General features: G+C 37.9%; 1 protein-coding gene across 1 annotated transcript in view; it reads right to left on the reverse strand.

Annotated features, from left to right (window-relative positions):
- The window catches only part of clcn2a (chloride channel, voltage-sensitive 2a), a 96,587-nt gene continuing 80,134 nt past the window's right edge, over window positions 1-16,453 (reverse strand). Inside the window, exons 17-24 of the mRNA XM_030161417.1 lie at window positions 15,114-15,247; window positions 10,503-10,732; window positions 10,014-10,125; window positions 5,420-5,466; window positions 3,058-3,096; window positions 2,854-2,958; window positions 1,416-1,502; window positions 1-1,288 (exon numbers count right to left, since the gene is read on the reverse strand). Coding sequence (XP_030017277.1) covers window positions 776-1,288; window positions 1,416-1,502; window positions 2,854-2,958; window positions 3,058-3,096; window positions 5,420-5,466; window positions 10,014-10,125; window positions 10,503-10,732; window positions 15,114-15,247 — 1,267 coding nt within the window. The 3' untranslated portion in view covers window positions 1-775. The remainder of the gene's footprint in view (window positions 1,289-1,415; window positions 1,503-2,853; window positions 2,959-3,057; window positions 3,097-5,419; window positions 5,467-10,013; window positions 10,126-10,502; window positions 10,733-15,113; window positions 15,248-16,453) is intronic.

Raw genomic sequence — 16,453 nt, forward strand, 5'->3', positions numbered from 1 at the left:
TTTTCATTTTGTGGTACTATTTTAGACAAACTATTGGTAATTTACAGCAAATCAGTTTATGTACTGGAATAATGAAATCCAACAGAGTTTTACTGATGGTTCCTTTATCTTCTGAAACACTTATTCCTTCTAAACAGAACACTTTAATCATACTCCATTCACTGATTTCATGATACCACTTTAAACCACCTCTAAGCAGGACAAACCCTGACCCAAAACCTATGTAATAATTATGTATATATGAACAGTAGTTGTTTTGAATGACTGTAGCGTTCCCTTTATTCTCTATTTTAGACTTGGCTTCTTTCTCATTTATACTACTAATTTAGATCACTTATACCCATCTAATTTGTTTTATTTTATTGCTGATTGTTGTTCCTCATATTGATCCATATAAATTCATCTATGGCCTTGGACATGTCACAACATTGCCAGTGAGTTTTTGGAGTTGTGTATGTGTGTGAACTGGATAAGCACCAAATGAACTAAATTGTCTGAATCTGAACTGTACAAACCACTAGTTTGAACCTCGAAGAAATCTTTACACATCATCAGATTTTGGATTTGTTGACAATAATAAATAGGAAAAACACCCACCTTATTAAACAACATTTGAACAGTTTAAATATGATACTTGTCACATCTACTCACGCTCACTCTCACTCACACCATAATGTTATAAACACTGTATCTAGGCTGGACTTGGAGGTGAGAGTGACCTCGACAAACGTAAGAAACGTCAACATTCATGAGGCAACATATGGATCCCCTTTCATCATTCGGACTGATCTTCAGGGTGGGCGGGGCTAGTACCCTCTCCCTCAGGTTCTGATTGGTCCTTGTTCAGACACCCCTGTTCTTGTTCCATCTCGTCTGGCTCAGGGGTTTGGCTGGGGGGGTCATAATCACAGGCCAGTTCTGACTCCTCAGTGTGGGAGGGGCTGCAGTCAAAAGTGAATTCTGATTGGTCCTCACCGAACGAGGGGCTTTCCTGGAGAACCAATTCCGACGACTCATTTGTGATGTCAACAGGGCTGGTGGCAAACTGCAAATTTGATTGGTCCGAGAAGTCGACGGGGATCTCTTTGTACGGGAGATCAGGTTGGTCCTCTGTGTGAGGACGATTGGGTTCCCGTGGCAACGAGAGTCCCCTGTGGCGGATGCACAGTTTGTGGAGTTCTGTTACCTCGGATACGTTTGTGCTGTTCCCACTGTCACGGAAACTCGCCAGAGGGGGGCGCACCTTCACTCCGGTCACTGTCACTGAGCCCTCGATGGCCTTACGCAACTGGAAACAGCACAAGCAAGCAAGAAACATGAAAAAGAAACAGGAAATGAAGGAAAGGAAAGGAGGAGATGAGTTTCAAGGACCATAAACAGAAGCAGGACTATCACTAGTAATCCACCCCACCCACCTCTTTGAGAGAAACTACCCCCACCAGGCGGCCCATACTGGTCACATAGGCGTGATCCAGACCCAGCAGAGAGAAGATGGTGTGAGTCTGTGGAAAATGAAACACATTACGGCCTGGAGTCAAAGACAGAACCAGTGGATGAACTTACACTTTGAATCAGGATTATGGAAAGTGTACTCAGACGACATTTCAAACCGATATGGAAAAATTACTAATATGCTCTGAGACAATCCTTGACCCCCCCCCCCTCAAAATTAACTTGAACGTGAATATAAGGGGACCAGATGGAAAGCTACTTGGTTCCACTGTTATCATGAGCATCGTCCTGTACAGTTTCAGTAGATTTTTGTAGTCTTGTCAAGCTGCACTCAACAGTTATTAGAATTTTGAAATATATTTATTTATTAGATTGTATTTAGTCATTGAATGCAAGTTTTTATCTCACGTTAGTTTTAGTCAGAGCACAAGTAGTGTTTTTTTTTACTTGAAAAATGCTGACGTTTGATTCTAAATTATGATAAATATAACTTTCAAAGCCAGTTTATGACTAAACATTGCTCAGTGATTCACACCTCAGGCTAAATCAAAAGTAAAACTTAAATGGTCTAATTGAATTCATTTTAATTTGTGTTGTCCATTGTAGTTTTCATTTAGTTTTTTTTTTTTTTGTTTTTATTTTTGCTTCAGTTAAAGTTTTTTTACTACTAGTTTTGGTTTTATTTTTTCTGCAATAACCCTGAAACTCTGTCACTACATGGCTTGCAATGGACTGACAACTGAGGTGGTATATATTTAAATATGCAAATAAACTGTAGATTAATTCATTACAATGCATGTCAGCGGCCAGTCAGAACATGTGGCTTCTCACAGTTTTTGTGTTGTGCATTGGTCATCGGTTAGACACCTGACAGTGTCAATACACAAGGAGTTCAAGCTCTATTGCTCTGCAATAAAACTGTGACACACATCCTATTACTTGAAACATGGCTTTTATTACTTGATACATAGCCTTAATATGCATATTCATTTTATTTTTGTATATACTCATTCTATTTATTCCTGCTGCCCTCTGAGTCATTGGATCCAAATCTTTTTTAAATGTACACTGTAAATCTGAATGACAAAGCCTCTCTCTGTGTCTATGTCTATGCCTTGTATGGAAATTAACCTAGAACTAATTACTGTTATTTTACAACTTTTTACAATAAAATTACATTACAGCTTCACCAAAATCCAATGGTTCCATCTACAACATGCAAAGGGATCAACAGTGTTTACGTATCTCTTGACAATTTATCTGACTGCTGTTGAATATTTAAAGTGGTGACATGAAGCCAGCAGAATAAAAACAATTCTATATTTCATTTCTCGCCATTTGTTACTTATAATCTCTGTGTTCTAAGTGAATTTATAAACTGTATTTTTATTTATACCACACCTTATGCAGAGATGTTTGCTCCACCAGCTGGAAGGGGGCAGGGTCAATCTTGCAGTTCTTGAAATCTACTGCCTCATCGAGCTGCTGCTCCTCCCATTCTGCTATCTGAGACAAAACAAGTGGAAAACACTAAGCAAAGTAGGATAATAAACAATGAAAATCCACAATAATCTGTATATGTTTATTCTTGTATTAGCATCTGACCTCTGCTGGACTCATGCAATCTTCCACTTCAGTATGGTCCTGAAAACCAGAAAAACAGTTTAATTAGAGACATTACTTTTATTAGAAAGTCTGTATAAAACATTGTGCACGGGACAGTGAGGTATGTCTGTCAGTGTGGTGTGAAAATACAGAACGCTATGCCAGTGGACAACTTTTATTTCATGCCTAGAGTTTCCAAGGTACGGGTGTGAAAAAGCTTGATTTATTAGTCCAACAGTGCACACAGATTCCAAAAAATTACATTACACAGACTCGGATGCCACTTTTTGTAGTAACTGACCACCAAAATATAAATCACGGAATGACAGCGACACACAGTTTGAGCATTAACAGCTGATGAAACATTTTGTTTCACACTCAAGATGAAAAAGAACAATCAAACCTTTAAACCACAAACAATAACTGCCCCACCTCTCTCACTCTTTCCTCTCGCTCTCTCTGCAAAGCCACTCTATTGCTTTGGTTGGTGCACCACAAATATTTAGGTTCAGCACTCACTATGTGCTTGTCGCAAGGCAACGGTTACTAAGCAACAGTCTCTAGGCGGCAGACAATCTTACCGCCATGGAGATCCTCACTCGTTTGGGCTTGGGCTTTTTTTCAGGAGGAGCCGGCCCAGCCGGGCTCTTCCGGCCGAGGAGAGAAGGCATCAACACAGCACAACATTAACACAGCATCAGTGAAACTGGACATTTTACCCATAACACGGTGTCACTGCAACATTGGGTCCCAGTCTGACTTCTACTGGGAGAAGTACCCACGATGTGAGCACAATGTTGCTGAAAGGGTATAATTACTACATCACAGATGAAGGTGAAGGCACGAAAAGCTGCACCAGAAACCCAATGTTACCGCAACATTGGATGGTTGAAAAACTGCCAGGAAAACGAGGATTTTGAACACCACACTGCACATTTTAGCATTTCAGTTACACACCAGAGCCTTAATTACACTGATTTTGCTTGATAATAAATCAAAGAGTTTCACACACCATTTTTGTCTTGCTCTTCACCCCCTCACACCAGAAAAAGCCATTTCAGGGGTGCACACTACAGGCTTAAGTGAATCTGAACAGACCTGTTAAGGCCTTTTCCCAAGACAAGCACAGATGTTAACAGCATCATTAATCGCTGCATCTCAATGCAATAATTGCTGCAACTGAGCCATCATTAATATTGTTAGTTTCACCTGTGCTTTTCCTGCTGTGACCAGTCAAAATATTTGTGGAAGAGTCTATGAATCTGATTCATTTAATAAACAGCAAGAAAACAGGAGTAGATGTTGGTGACGCTGTCAAAGGTGTGGGTTCAAATTGAGGTTAGAGAGATTTATTCATACGGAAAAACAAACACAAAAGACCAAATTAATAGGAAGAGACTATGCTAATGAAGCCAAAATGGCACAAGAGACATTTTCACATGACAAAGTAGGAAAAGCACACATGTAAATAATAACATTAATGGCTGAATCTTATTGAACGCTACAGTGTGACACATGCTGCCTACGACTACGGCTTCCTCTGCAATTAAGAAGGACAGAACCAAAGTTAATGACATTCATAACACCTGTGCAGGCACGAGAGCCCTCAACGTTATATTTTATTTCTCATTTGCACAACAGAGAATGTGTCAACAGTTCATGTTCTCCATATTTTCATAAGCAGATTTGTTTACACTTGATATAAATAGTAAGCACCTGGAGATTCAGACCCAAGACACAGATATTTATGGCACAGATATTTAAGATGTCACGTGAATTTACTGTATATTCATAGTTATTTCTCATTTTTTAGGTGTCAATAAATTTATTTCTATCTTTAGAATCTTTGGATTTAATTATAAATACATTTAAAATGATATTTGTAGGTTTGAACAGTGTTTGACCGATCAGTGAGTCAGTGGTGTTAAACTGTTAAACTGCATGGAACTATTATATATTCTGTATCCACTATATTGCTTGAGGTTTAACCAAAAATGCTAAAATGTAGGATGTTCAAAAACTGTTGACTGGCAGTGAGTGTGCTGGGTGGTGAAGGGGCAATGGCTCAGACGTTAGAAACAAAAAAAAAAAAAAAAAAAAAAAAGAAAGAAAAAAGAAAAAAAAAAAAAAGGGACGACTACAGCATGAGATCACACAGGAAACCCCTGCTGCCTGTGGGTGGACGCTGCCCATAAGCAGCAGGAGGACGACGAGGTGGACGGCGTCTACGTGGACTCTGAGAGAGCACACACACACACACACACCCTCGCATGTGGTGCGTTTCACACTCGCTGACTACAGTAAGTACACTTCCACCCACACGTACACTATATCCTCCTCTCTTTCGGTCTGTTGTGCTCACCTCCAGCAGATCCTTGTCTTGGTCGGTGCAGGAAAGCGTCTGAGAGCCTCGGAGATGAAACACAGAAAAAAGGCTAGATGATGCACATTAAGAGAGTCATTCTGATATCAGTGTCATTTGGGGAGCCTGGGTTTATTCCAGAAAGCAGGTTTAGACCAAACCCTGATGATGTGAGACAGGCCTCTACTCTGATAACGTTTAAGTCCAAGTTCAAAAATTGCCTTAAGTATAAGATCATTCAGGAATATTAAATGAAGACTGTAGATGTGTTTTTGTTGTTATCGATTCTTTTGTTATGACAATGCTCGATGATGTACACATTTAATTTAATGTAAGCAGTGTGTCAGGGGAGAAGGATAGGCAAAATATAAGCCTCTGCTTCTGGCGTATTCCTTTTTTTTTTTGTTTTTTGTGTTTATTGTGGTTGTTGTACTGTGTGCAGTAATTGCTGTACAAAGCATTCATTCATTCATTCGTACCTGTGGCCTTGTATTCTGAAGTGGACATTATTTATTTGCTGTGACTGTTGTTGTTTTCTGTTTTCCATCCTGTATTGCCTGTGGAGGTTTGTAGGAGATGCACATGCAGCTCGGGGGGAGAAAGGGAAACTTGTCGAACTGTATCTAAGTGTGTACATTAGATTGTACTGATAAAAAAGAAAATCTAATAAAAACTATGTAAAAAAATGTTGAAGTTCTGGAAACTCATGTCACAATGTAGTATGGATATTCACTGAAAAAACAAAGTTAAATTTGGATGATATGCATGTCATCACCAGTAAGGAACATTTTTTATCTTTCAATAGTTACCTGTAAGTAGGGATGTAACAATATGAAAATTTCATATCACGGTTATTGTGACCAAAATTATCACGGTTATCATTATTATCCCGGTATTATTGAAATTGTGCTCAAAAATGTTCAAAAAGTACTGACACACACTGAAATGATTTAACCAAGTTGTATTTTAAAAAACAAAAAACAAATAAATAATTGTACCTTTAAATGTACCTTTTGTGGCAGAAACATTCAAATATTAACCCTTAGAGGTCTGAGCCTATTTTGTCCATTTTTCAGTACTTTTGGTTTTGCCTTTATATACTATATAAACAAATGTTTACTATACCCATGTTTGGCATCTTTTTTTTTTATCATCTGCCTATTATTTTTTTCACTTTAACCTACTATAAAAACAAAAAAGGACAAAAAACACACAAAAAATATTAAATCCAATTTTAAAAATGTATATAATTTATTACATAAATAACGCGCAGATGCTTAACGAACCTTTTCAAAGACTTTAAAAGTGAATATTGGTTCCAAATATTAGGTATATAAAATTAAAATTGTAATAAATTAAAACTATACTCAAATATTTAACATAAAAGCAGATCTTTACATATGTGTTTTCTCCGGAAAAGTGCGGTAATCAAACACGGTTATCATGATAATTAGAATTTAAACGGTAATACTAACCGTCTGCAATTTTACCACGGTTTATCATTATACCGGTAATCATTACATCCCTACCTGTAAGTGAGGAGCGTTGACATCAGAAACAGGAAATAGCTAATTAAACTAAAAACGTACTTTGCGTGGATGTGCTGCATCAAACACAGACACACGGAGTTAATTTTGGTGATTTGGTCATACTAGCCATGTCATACTAGTCCTGTGAGAAAAGGGCTTTTAACTCTGACTCAGATACAGCAGTTACTTCATAAACCTAATACACTCACTGCCTGGAAACATGGGCATAGTTTACCTTCAGGTCTTTCTGACAGAAAAGCTTTTATTGTGCTGTTATAAAATAGTCTATTTTAATCCAAACCATGACCTTTTCCTAAACCTAAACAAGTGTTTTAGTACCTAAAACTTCCAAAACTGCAAATGAAAATTGAAGATAATCCTAAAAACCTGGATACACCAAGTCTAAAAATCAATTCTCTGGGGAACACAAACCCCAGTCTATATGACAGATCCTGATTAAAACCCATTCATCCACAACACACTGCTCCACCTGTGGACTTTTTCACTCATTATACTGCCTCATCTGGCTTCCTCAAGCTTTTCTGCAGAAGAATCTCTCTCCCATAAAGCCCTGAAGGTTAAGATCTCCCATCATCTGCTGGCAGGCTTTGTTTCTCCTCCCCCTGCTGTCTGAAGGAGCTCTGATACATACACCCTTTCATTTCCTCATTCATGGTGTCACAGTGTAATCAAACAGTATAGAAAAGGAGATCAGATCCACTTTTTTTTTTTTAAGTTTTATATTAGTTTCTGTCAAACTTGCCGCCAACTTTACAGTTTTGATAATATAATGTGTTCAGGGATTAATGTGAGCGTCGACCCCTGCCCTCACATTTACATACACACCATAGATTCACTTACAGCTAAGGATCCAATCTGTGCATTTTCATTCTGTCCAGACCTTGTCCATATTAATACTGATACACAGTAAATCTGCCAGTGTAAAAAATGCAGTGTCAAAGTATTTTAATTCTTTCAGAGTTATTCCAACAATGGACAGAGTAAAATTTAACAAGATAACTTCCAGTGTCGGTGAAAATAATTGGAGTTAACAGAGGTTTTACACTGTCAGTGTCATATATTCAGCATTAAAGTAAATTGACTCTCTCAAAGTTAATTCAACACCAATAAGAGCAAGATATCTTTCAGTGTTAAAAAATAATGACTCTGAAAAGCCCCGCCCACCAACCTCCGTGCTCAAACTGAATGAGAAGTTGGACTCTGGCTTTGCCATCTTCCTCGCATGGAAAAAATGCGTTTGTAAGTTTGTGTAAATAAACTATTGTTTTTGTTATTTCATCCAAGCAGAATCTGTGTGCAAGAATAAAGTTACATCATTGTTGTCAATGTTGCGTACGTGTTTTCAAATACCGAATTTCAAATGGATAATGTGATATCGGGTCAGCGGCTTTCATTTTACATGTCATTTTATGTTTACTTTTAATTGCAATATTTCATTTTTACTTGGAATAAATTGGGTACAGAAATAATTGTATCTTTTTTCGCCCCTGCAGACACTGGGACTATAGTACATCATATGTAACACTGGTAGGAGGCAGTTAAAAATCAACGCTCTTTGGAGTAATTTATTTATCAACATGTAGTGTTAAGTAGGTTTAACACTGGAAAAGTTATTTCTTAACACTTAACTCTTCAGTGTTGAATGTGAATAACACTATAGGTGTTACTCTCACATAGTGTAAAACTTGGTTGACACTAATTAGTGTAGTGTAGTGTAAAATATTAACTCTTAATAGAGTAAAGTTGACTGTGGAAATGTAATTATGTTCAGTGTAAATTTTACACTTTGTAGATAGGGACCATATGTTCACTGAGGTAGTGTTACAATTAACTCTTTAAGTGTTATATAAACACTGGCGATTTTTCCGGAAAAATCAACATTTTCCACACTGGGCTCTCCTTCATAAGCCCACTGCTGCGGTGGCAATGGCAGATTTGCAGATTTTCTACTAGTTAATGTTAATTTTTCTCTTTCACCAGACAGTCTTTGATACTTTAATTAGATACGACATCACAGCGTGGTTTTGCAACTTCAGTCAAAACATTTTGGCTCATGCATTTAAGACAATAGGTGAAGGATAGCATCCGTGCATTTGTATTTTAAGAGAAAAGCACATATTCATAGTCACCACTCACACACATGCATATAGCCTATATCACAGGTGTCAAACATGTGGCCCAGGGGCCAAAACCAGCCCGCCAAAGGGTCCAATCTGGTTCGTGAAATGTAAAAATTACACTGAAGTATTAACAGTCAAGGATGTTAGAATCATTTTAGGTCAATTCAATCTGAAGTGGGTCAGACCAGTAACCTCTAAATAATGAAAACCACAAATTTTTGTCTTTAAGTATAAGAAAAGTAAAATTACACAAATGTTTACATTTACAAACTAGCCTTTTACAAAAAATGTGAATAACCTGAAATGTCTAAAGAGAAGTCAGTGTAATTGTACCAATATTCTGCCTATTATTAAAACTTTTGTGTATTTGTAAATCCACTGTGATGTGTACGTTGTGATGCACATGTGTAAATAAATAAACTAAAGCGTAAAATTTAAAAATTTCACTTATTTTTCTAACAAATTTTCAGGTTGTTCATATTTGTTCATAATATGTTCAAGTACAGTTCGTAGATGTAAACATTTTTATTATGTGATTTGATTTTTTTTCACTTAAAAACATAGAGAAAACTTTGGAGTTGACGTTATTTATAAGTTCTTACTCTATTATTTATGTTATTTTACTGGTCCGACCCACATTATATCACATTAGGCTGTATGTGGCCCCTGAACTAAAATGAGTTTGACACCCCTGGCCTATGTTGTTGCTTAGCCTGTTTTACCCTCTTGACTAAATCAGAATGGATGCTCTGCCTGTTGTTACCCTTTGCCCCAGAAAACCATCTCATAGCTCCACTGATTAAGCATTTTCTTCTGTAACCAAGGGGTTTCTTATCAGCGTTGAGTGTTAATTTCACCGTTTCTTAAATCTGCTTTCTGAAATAGACCCGTGCGTGCATTTGTGTTCTTGCAGGAAATACATACTATTTGGCGTTTCTGTGTCACTGACGGCGGACACAGTTTTCAAGGCAGATTTCAGAGGAAGCTGAACGTTGGACACCACTGGGCTGAAGGACGAAGACTCCTCTGTGGAGATCTATATGGAAAATGTATTAAAAAAAGGAAGCCAGACACAAGCGTACACACAAAACAGACACACACATGCCCATGGACGAGACAAATACAGGCACATGCATATACAAACAAGACAGCACAGGTAATGGCACAGACGACAGAGAAACAGAAGACACGTGTTAATGGAAATGTACAAATTAAGGACATTTAGACAGTTTATGCAGTTCCTTTTTTTTTTCATTTTGAATAACCACTTACCCTGACAGCTCCAAAAGCTCAATCTGTGCCTTTACCTACTGCTACATGCTTCACACATGCTGGGTACTTAGTCTATCACTACTAGCCCACCCGAGCCCCACCCTGGCGCCCCCGGACGCCTCACACCTGTTGGGTGCTCACCAAGAAGCGGACCCCTTGGCGAGCGTTGGTGTTGGTGGTAGCGTTGATGTGGGTGTGGGCGCAGGGGGAGCTGGGGGTGCTGTCGGAGGTCAGACTGGGCAGGTGATCGTGGGTGCCATTATCCTGGGCCAGCTGACGGAGGTACTCCAGTCTCCGCTGACGACCCAGCTGAAGCGAGAGCAGAGACTGGAGCTGGGATCGCTCTATGGAACCGAGCAGGATCATGGAATCTGAAGGAGAAAAGAGGAGGAGGAAAACAGAATTAAAATATTACCATCACTTTATCTTCATCTAAGGCAGGGGTCTCAAACTTATTTTCTTTCAGGGGACACATTCAGCCTGATTTGATCTCCAATGGGCCGGACCAGTAAAATAATAGCATAATAACCTCTAAATAATGACAACTCCAAATTTTTGTCTTTGTTTTAGTGCAAAAAAACCCAAACATTAAATTATGAAAATACTTTTATAAATTATCCAAAGAAAAAAGACGTGAATAACCTGAAAAAAACTGAAATTTCTTAAGAAAAATAAGTACAATTTTATCAAAATTATGCCTCAATTATGCCTCATTTCTACATGTGCATTATGGATCGGATCTACAAAGACACTAAACACTTAGTAACAGGCAGAAAATTTTAAAAATTGTGCTTAGTTTTCGTTAGACATTTCAGGTTGTTCATATTTGTTGAAGTTATTCACATTTTATTGTTTCAGGATAATTTGTAAATGTAAATATTTTCATAATTTAATGTTATTTTTTGCACTAAAACAAAGACAAAAATTTGAAGTTGTCGTCATTTATAGGTATAATCTAAGAAGAAAATACGGAGCCATTATATTCTGTAGGTTATCATGCTATTACTTTACTGTAGATCATATTGGTCTGTATGTGGAACCTGAACTAAAAGGAGTTCGACAGCCTTGACTGTGGAATTTTTGCCCTTTGCAAATTCATCCCACGGGATGCACTGGAACCTTTGGTGGGCCACATGTTTGAGACCCCTGATCTAAGGTCTTCAACAGCCCAGCTCTGGGGTATATTAGAGAGCTGTTCACACCGTAAACCCCTGCTAGAACACCCCCCGGTCCTGACCAAGGTCTGCTCATGGTACCTCCCACCAGACTGAGAACATGAGGGGATTTCCTGTCCTGAGTCTCTTGAGTGGTTTAGAACACAAATACAACTTCTTTGTTCTTTTTGTTTTCTTTTACAGGTTTTGAAAGATGCTACATAAATCTACTTCACTTCTGTACTTCATTTCAGTTGTCCATCTACAGGTTATTAAAGGGGTGTCAACAAGCCTGGATTAACCATATGGGCAACTGGGCAATTGCCCAGGGGCCCGCGACCTCTGAAGGGCCCTGGGTAGCTCGGGCATAACGAAAATATCTGGTTATCTTTTGCTTATAAATGAAACTGTCCGCTGCCCGGAGCCATTGCACTGCACAGAAACCCTGCTCCTGCTGTCTGTGACTGTGAGCTGAGACCCTCTCCTCATTGGTCAGTCCAAAAAGCGAATCAGTGGTGACGCAAATCAACGTACGTGCACTGAGCGGGATGTGAGACGTCAAGAACTACGCGACATACGCGACGTACGTGAATCAAAACATTGCAAACATGGAGAGGCAGCTAAGTGGGAGCGCCAAACGAAAATTAAAAAAGGAGAGGGACATTAAAAAAGCTGAAAATTTAAAGAACGTAGTGTAGTGGATCAATTTTAGATTATACTGATGCTAATGTGTTTTGTTTTCATATCATCATATGCAAGTGAGTGGCCTTGACAAGACGCTATAGTGGTGCACTTGTAGTTCTACGAGCATTTACACATTTGTACATCAAAATGCATTTGATGATCGTTAGATATTGAAGTATGGGGTATATTTACATATAGTCCTGGAACTTATTCTGTATTTTGCCAGATTATAGGGATCCTGGGGTTGTGATGATGGGGCCCTTGAATATTGTTGCCCAGGGTACAATGAAGTGTTAATCTGGCCCTGGGTGTCAAATATACAGGTCTGACGGGTTCAATCCGGCCCATGGGACAAATTTGAGAAGTGCAAAAATTACACTGAAGACATTAACTATCAATGGGTGTCAAAATCATTGTAGTTCAGGGGACACATACAGACCAATTTGATCGCAATTTGATCACACCAGTAATAGTAGCATAATAACCTTTAAATAATGACAACTCCAAGATATTGTCTTTGTTGTAGTTTATAAAAGTAAAATTACACAATGTTTATATTTACAAACTATCCTAACCTGAACAAATATGAACCTGAAATATCCTAACAGAAGTAAGTGCAATTTTAACAATATTATTCCTGTTACTGAGTGTTTTGTGTCTTTGTAGATTCACTGTGATCTATAAGTTGTGTGTAAATGATATCGACTGAAGCATAATATTGTTAAAATTGCAGTTATTTTTCTGAAGAAATTTCAGCTTGTGTGTGATTTTTCATGTTATTCATACTTTTTAAAGGACAGTTTGTAAACATGTTCATAATATTCATAATGGTATTTTTTTCACTGTAATTATCTTGCTGGTCTCACTTGAGATCCTATTAGGTTGTATGTGGCCCCTGAAGTAAAATGAGTTTGCCACCCCTGGTTTACAATTTAAGCATCTGTAACACTTCTTCACCCTTTCATGCATGAATTATAAGACATTAATCTTACTATTATTGTCTAGATTTACTGATTATGTATCTGAACCGTAAAATATCCTCATTTTAGCCAGTAAAATGTGTCAAAAAAGGAAGAAGCTGGAATCAGAGAAGTTTGTTTACAGCTTTTACCAACAATGTCAGGCTGTACAGTCTACTATGTAAACATAGTATACCACTGTGAGGATTAAGACTTATATGATCATTTACATTTTATGCACCTATTTATATGGATATAAATACATATTGTGTACTATACATATATCACATACTAAATTTAACTAATAAAAATATATTCTAACCAGGTACCAGAAGCACCACTTTTAGGTGTTATGCTGAAATTGATAACACTGGTCAACAACAAATTTATTGTTTAAGTTTTTTGAGCTGATTTAGGATAATTTTGGTGTGCTGAATCCAAAAATCACATTCATTTTGCTCAATCAGGTCAACTTTCTGAACTATCCTACATATTGGCTTTTTAACATTTTTGCTTACATTTATGGGCATTTTCACATCATATGATACAAAATTCTTTCATATTTCTTGCAATAAACGAGTTCTGAAGATTTTACTTTTGCCAATTTATGATTAATGTTTTTTTTTTAATATTACAGGTGAATGAAATGGCTTCGACTAGAAGATCTTGCAAAAATAAGCTTGACGTATTCTGCTACATCTGCGGTGAATACACCATTGTACCTAACAGGAATCCTGTTAGAAAATGATTTTTTTCTCTTAAAACCTATTTTGGGTGAGAACTATATAAAAACTAGAAGCACTCGGAGAGCGCAGACCTCCGCCAAGGCTGATCAGTGCCCCCCCCCGTGGGCCCCCCCACCCCCGATCACCACCAAAATTTAATCATTTCTTCCTTATCCCATTTCCAACAAACCCTGAAAATTTCATCCAAATCTGTCCATAACTTTTTGAGTTATGTTGCACACTAATGATCAGTGGCCCCCCCCGTGGGCCCCCCCACCCCCGATCACCACCAAAATTTAATCATTTCTTCCTTATCCCATTTCCAACAAACCCTGAAAATTTCATCCAAATCTGTCCATAACTTTTTGAGTTATGTTGCACACTAATGATCAGTGGCCCCCCCCGTGGGCCCCCCCACCCCCGATCACCACCAAAATTTAATCATTTCTTCCTTATCCCATTTCCAACAAACCCTGAAAATTTCATCCAAATCTGTCCATAACTTTTTGAGTTATGTTGCACACTAACGGACAGACAAACAGACACACAAACAAACAAACCCTGGCAAAAACATAACCTCCTTGGCGGAGGTAATAAAAATCAACTGATAAATTCACAAAAATGTAATCAATTTTGTGAGAAGATCAAATTTTTCAAAATCAAATTAGCAAAAAAAAAGCCTGACCTGATTGAGAAAAACAGATGTCATTTTTGGATTTAGCGGTGCAAAATGGTCCTAATTCAGTTGAAAAAACCTAGACAACTTGCAAAAAACATTTTTTTGTAACCCAGTGTAAATAGTTCTCAAATTGTCCAAATTTAATGTAATTAAAAAAACAAATCCTCATTTTAATTCTGTCTTGAAAGTGAATTGTTGAAACTCTACAGAAACTCAAAACTCTGTGCTGTAAAAAGACATTTTATTAAAGCAAGCACACAGGTGGTTCTGGCATCATTATAAATGGCTGGAGCCCATTTGGATTTATCACTGTCAGGCCTTAAATTCACTTCATTGAAATCACCTCCTGGAGCAACTAAATGGAACAGAGCCATAGCAAATAATAATAACACCTGTGCGTTTGTCTGCTTTTACAAGCCAAAATGTCTGCTGTTGAGAATGTATGACTGAAATGTCATAGTTAATGACATATGGGTGACAACCAAAACAATGTCACAGGGTACAAACTGAAATTAAGACAAGATGGTGATTTTTTTTTTGCATGTACTTACCCCTAGATTCAACCAGGGCCAGTGTTTTAAGCTGACCAGTCAGCAGCATCTCCTGCAGGTCCCGATAGCAGGAGGTGAGCGTAATGAAACGCACATCTCTGACCATGATGTCCTCCACACGGATATTATACTTCCTGAAATGGGGAGGAGGGAAGCATCAGAAAGAGGGATTAGAGAGGAGGGGTGAGGATAAAGGTTAAGTGATGAGAAAAGGGAGCCGCAGATGAGAAAATGACAGAGGAGGAGGGGGAGAAAAAGGGCAAGGGAGGGAAACTGGAGATGGAACAAAAGGCTGAATTAAAAACAAATGAGCGCATAGATGTCTAGGGTTACATTTTCCAGCTTATACCCTGATACCATCCATATTTATGATACTGCAAATACAGGGCCACACGTGCAGGCTGTCTCACACACTCAAATCCTCTATCACGTTAAAGGGGGTATCTAGATCCAGACCCTCTTGACTTTACTGATGGAGATGGTCCTCATCTGACAGCTCTTGAACACCACATGGACGCCATCACTTCACTCCAGACAGGCTCAAATGAAAAGATGCTGCCCTGTCTGCACTTTTAGACACTGTCCTACCTTCACCTGGAAATATACACTTTTTGATTCATTCAGTAGTGTTGTTATTATTATTATTATTATTATTATTATTATTATTATTATTATTATTAACACCTTGCTACTTGTTTCTACTAGTACTTTACAATGTGCAATTGCCTGTTTTTAAATACTCCTTTCTTTTTTGCCATCTTGTTGTGGTATTTCTTGTGTGTATATTCGGTGTTTGTGCTGCTATTGGAACCTCAATGTCCTGAAGGTTTTGCCTTAAGGATCAATAAAGTTCTGTCAAATCTAATCTAATCTAATGTAATCTAATTATACAGTTCCAATCACGTTACAAAATCATCTCAAGTCATTGAACAAAGATAGGTCAAAACCTTAGACTATTATAAAGAGAAAAACCCCATAAATCCTCAGGGAGAAGCACTTGGAAAAACTCAAATGCATCCACCATTATAACAATGGATGACAATAAACTGACTAAAAATCAAATAAAAAAATCTGAAGATAATATGCAAAACTGATCACATAAATATAAATACAGATATAAAAATCAAGCCCAATGAAGTAGCACAGCCCATCAGTTTGGCTCTAAATGGTTAAAAATGCCTCAGACACTTGCTCTTGTACTTGTTTCCTGATGTATGAACCAACAGTGACACCCATGTTTGAGCTGAAGTGCCCTTAGTCGCTGGTTTTAGTTTAAAGGTGCGGGAGACTTTCGTGACCAATTTTTCATCAAATCTCTAAAACCTCAGTCATAGCCTAAG

The sequence above is a fragment of the Sphaeramia orbicularis genome, chromosome 17 (genome assembly GCF_902148855.1).
Source record: "Sphaeramia orbicularis chromosome 17, fSphaOr1.1, whole genome shotgun sequence".
In the NCBI taxonomy this organism is placed as follows: Eukaryota; Metazoa; Chordata; class Actinopteri; order Kurtiformes; family Apogonidae; genus Sphaeramia; species Sphaeramia orbicularis.